Source organism: Coffea arabica, chromosome 2e, assembly GCF_036785885.1.
Source record: "Coffea arabica cultivar ET-39 chromosome 2e, Coffea Arabica ET-39 HiFi, whole genome shotgun sequence".
NCBI lineage: Eukaryota > Viridiplantae > Streptophyta > Magnoliopsida > Gentianales > Rubiaceae > Coffea > Coffea arabica.
The window spans coordinates 41,277,816-41,282,470 of record NC_092313.1 but is presented as its reverse complement, the minus strand read 5'-3'; the positions used below and the strand labels follow the sequence as shown (position 1 = coordinate 41,282,470).

The window sequence follows — 4,655 nt, the reverse complement described above, 5'->3', positions numbered from 1 at the left end:
AGAGCGGATGCTGGTCCCCGACGTACTTAGAGAACATAAAGTCCGACCAGATGGATCCTCGTTGGCGTAGTCGCCACCATAACTTATAGGAGAAGGCTTTGACCATGTCATCCAACAACCTAACCCCCAATCCACCCTCCTCTGTGGGGAAGCACATCTTCTCCCAAGGAGCCTAATGAATTCGTTTAGAGTTATGTGCTTTATCCCTTAAGAAAGTGTTAAATATTCTTCCCAATGCAACTAAGACTACCTTAGGGGGTTTAAGTACCTGCAAAAGATACATCGACATCGAATTCAAGACGTGCTTTAAGAGAATTAATTTCCCCCTGTGGACAGCAACTTTGCACTCCAGTGACAGACACGAGCCCTTACCTTTGCAGAATCCCATCAAAGACAATTGAAGAGCACCGACCTCGAGAAATGGGAACCCCAAGATAGACTAGAGGAAAGAATTGTCGTGGAAACCCTAGAATGGTAGAAACAAGGTCAACTTGCGCCGCAGTCACCCCAGACGAGCACACGAAGCAGTTTTTTGAGGCATTAATCTTCTGTCCTGGGTATTGTTGATATTGCTTGAAGAAGTCTCCAACCGCCTTTAAGGTCTCCTTCGACAGCCTCGTGAAAACAATGATATTGTCCGCGAATGCCAGGTATAGGACTTTAAGTCCTCCAGCCTGAAAAAATCTGTGTCAACCCTGCTGGAACAAGGCATTCAACCCCCTTCCAAACAACTCAGCAACTAACACGAATAGGGCTGGAGAGATAGGATCCCCCTGTCTGACCCCTCGCGTCGACGTAAAAAATCCCGCCGGCTCCCTATTTACAAGTATCGAGAACCAGTTATTCGCAACCAGGCGGAAGATCAGATCGACCGCATTTTCTTGAAAACCAAACGCCTTAAGCATGAAGAGGAGAAACGACCACTCCACTCTATCATACGCATTTTCCATATCCAACTTTAACATGAGGTTTGGAATCTCCAACTGACGATCGAGTTCCTGTGCATGCTCTTGCGTCAGTAGGACATCATCAATTATTTGATGCCCCGGGACAAAATCGAACTGCCAAGGAGAAATCAGCTGGGGCAGGAGCTTGCTCAACCTATTTGTCACAAGCTTAGAGATAATCTTGGAGCTGACGATACACAGACTGATTGGCCAAAATTCTTGCCAGCGAGATGCCCCTCTATTTTCGGTACTAACACAATTAACGTGTTGGTAACCCTTTTTCACAACAACCCGCCCTTAAAATAATCCTGAACAACAGCCACCAACTCCTCCTTAATTATCCCCCAACATGCCTGATAGAAACCAGACCCAAATCCATCCGGGCCAGGGGCACTATCTGGACTGATGGAGAACACTACTTCACGAACCTCTTCCATTGACGGCAAAGCCAACTGTCTCTCATTATCCCCCAGAGACACTCGTGGGAGAGTGAAAGGTAATACTGGATGACGGTTGGTATCCCTATCCGATTTGAACAGCGTCTCAAAAAATGATGCTGCTGAGCACTTGATGTCCTCAATCTTTGTCAGCCACTGCCTCGTCGAACTACGTATGGCAATGTAATTAGAAGCTTGCCGTTGTCGAACCACAACATGGAAGAAGACCGTGTTCGCATCCCCCTCCTGAATCCATTTTACTATCGATTTTTGGCGTCAAAATTCACAATCAATTGCCAATTGTTTCATGTAGGCCGCCATTGCCTCATGGTAAGCAATCTTAGGCATCACAGTCCTCTCCATGTCATACTGGAGCTCCGTAATACGCATAACTTTCTCAAGCTCCGCCACCCTAGTGCCAATATGCCCAAACACCTCCTTGTTCCATGCCCTTAGCTTGCCTCTCACTCTTGACATTTTACGGTAGAACTCTGACATTGTACGTGCTGGGCAAGCCCCTCCCTATGCCTCCTGAACAACTTCAAGGAAAGAGCCATGGCGGGGCCAAACATTGAGGTGCCTGAAAGAAGAGGCCCTTTGGCTCTCCAAGCCACACTTAATCAAGAGGGGCGTATGATCAGATCGTCCCCGTGCAAGGTGCAGAACCCTTGATATAGCATATATCTCAGCCCATTCGTGATTAACCAACACCCGATCCAAATGCTGCCACATAGTCCCATTCGTCCAGGTAAACGGCGCCCCTTCAAAATCTACCGAGACAAGGCCACAATTAAAAATCGTTTGATTGAACTCCTCCATGTTTCGAGCATTCGGTGGTGTTTCCCCAGTCACTCGGAGGCCTCCAAGATAATGTTAAAATCCCCAGCCAACATCTAGGGTCCTTGGCGTGAAATCGCCAAACTCTCCATGGGACTCCAGAGAGGCCGTCTAGCTATCCCTGTGCATCGAGTATAGATTACCGAGAGAAAGAGTGTACCAGTTGGGGAGCTAAACCCCATATCAACCAACTGGTCCGCGAATGTGGTAAATGAAATAGAGAGAGCAAGGTCCCATAAGACCCAGATCTTGCCATCCACAAAGAAGGCTACCGACTTACAACCTGCAAACCATTTCACAAAATCTAACTGCCCTTCATCAGACATAGGTTCCAACAAAACCAGAATTTTTGCGTTAAAGTCAAATTTCATCTTTTTTAAGTATCGGAGCGAGTCCATCTTTGACGCACCCCATATATTCCATACCAGAAAATTAATTGGACCTAGCATTGGAACGAAATGCATCTCTTTCGAGTTTCCCCACCCATCGCGTTTGGTTTTGGGAGCCTGCCCGTTCTTTCCGTCCCTCCTTTATTGTCTAAATCCTCAGGAGCTGCACATCCAGCTAATCAATTGCAGGAGAATTCCTTCCATTGTGCTCCAGCCTGCCAATATGCTCCAACCGACGTGTCAACTGCACTTGCATGGCTCGAAGTTCCTGATACCTCAACCCTTTGGGTGCCTCTCCACGCACAGGGCTAAGCGACACAGCGCCTCTCAGATTTTTGCCTCTCAACTCCACTACCCCATCTCCCACCCCATCAAGGACTCCAAATGGCTTACTGAGTTGTATCCTGATGCCATTGACACTTGCCCAGCCCCCTTATCCCCAACATTCTCGAGCAGCAATGCATCTAGTCCCCTTGCATCTGCCTCCCCCACTCCAACCGCAGCCATTGTTGCCGTACTTAGTCCATCATGCACCTGCACACCTACGGTTCCTTCACCCTCAGCCGTGCCTCCGACAGCAGACTGTTACTGCACTACCTCGTCCCCAGTCTGCAGCAACCCCTCGACCAGGTCCAGTTGCTGCTGCTGCACTACCTCATCATCCTGGGCCTCCAGTTGCTCATGGTCCAAAGCCAAGGGCGACCTTCCCACCTCTACCTCCACCCAAGTCGAAGATTTCTGGATATCCCTCCTCTCTCCAACATCCTCCCCTCTCGCCATGGTCGTTCCTTGATCCTCTTTGAGAAGGGGGTCTTTGCCTTGCGGCAGATGTGCCTAGGCATTTTTTGCAGGTTTTAGAGCCGAATACTTCCTATAACACTCCTATTGGACATGGCCAAACCTCTCACAGAAGGAGCAGAACGCTGGCCAACTCTCGTATTCCACGTGCTGCCAGAAACCATACTTCTCATCACCTATCCAGATCTTTTTCACAGGTGTGCGGGCTATATCGATCTCCACCAACACCCTTACGACAGACGGCCTCCTCAGATCACCCGTAGCTGCGTCAATCTTCAGTAGTCGTCCCAAGACAGAAGCCAGCTTATTGAGTGGGTTCCTTCTAAAAAATGGTAATGGCAGGCCTAGAAAACTTACCCACACAGGAACGATCGTTACTTTTTTGTTGGCTTTGAAATCGAAAGACCGTTTGGAGATTGTCATAGGCGAGCTCTTTATGAACCACGTGCGACGTATTAATAACCTAGCATAATCCTCCTTCATTGTTGGCCTGATGAGGACATGGTTCGCATCCAACAAGGCCACCGCACAATCCCCCTTCAGCCCTAGCGACAGGAAAAACTTCCTTACAGTCTCCATAGGAGGTCTACTGTATGAGAATTTGCCCACTAGTGCGTGCTGGAAAGGACGTGCCAATTGCAAGATTTCCTTCTTTGCTATTCTGAGGGCGGGTTTCCCCCTATACGTAGAGATAGTCCTTGGATGGAAAGCCTCAACACCATTGCTGGTTGTTACCACAGCCGCGAAGCTCTTCGATGGGGGCGGCGCATCTCCCACAGCCCCATCCGGCTGCTGAAGTGCTGCCATAACGGGCGACGGCCAAATCGAACCCTAGTTTTCCTTTTTTAGCCATGTAGCCAGAACCCTCGATTAATAAAACTTGATTAAACTCTAGTGTCTCACCTAAATCTCCAACAATGGCGTCAAAAACTTGATAGGGATATTCTTACTACTCTACAAATTTTAAAACCTTAGGCACTATGTTAGTTTAGGTGGTACAAACTTGATAGAAGATGTTAGTTTAGATGGTACAACTAGTCATATGACATAAACAATGAATATAAAACTAGTTAGGTGGTAAAACCAACCATATAGGCAGTATGTTGCAAGAAATTAAATAAAAGTAACGACAAATTAGATTAGAATTGCTATAAGATTAAGTAAGAGGATCCTAAGGATTAGAATCCCTTGTTATGTCATGATTAGAAATTAGTTAAGGTGATTATGCTTATGCTTCCATGAATTGT

At 47.4% G+C, this 4,655-nt stretch overlaps 1 protein-coding gene across 1 annotated transcript; it reads right to left on the bottom strand.

Annotated features, from left to right (window-relative positions):
• Nucleotides 1-3,492: 3,492 nt before the first annotated feature.
• LOC113729082 (uncharacterized) lies at nt 3,493-4,215 on the bottom strand. Its single transcript, XM_027253411.1, has one exon. The coding sequence runs from the start codon at nt 4,213-4,215 to the stop codon at nt 3,493-3,495; it is 723 nt and encodes a 240-aa protein (XP_027109212.1).
• Nucleotides 4,216-4,655: the final 440 nt, after the last annotated feature.

Excerpts from the sequence above, each read along its gene's own strand:
- LOC113729082 (XM_027253411.1), bottom strand. The coding sequence starts at position 4,215 with ATGGCAGCACTTCAGCAGCCGGATGGGGCTGTGGGAGATGCGCCGCCC.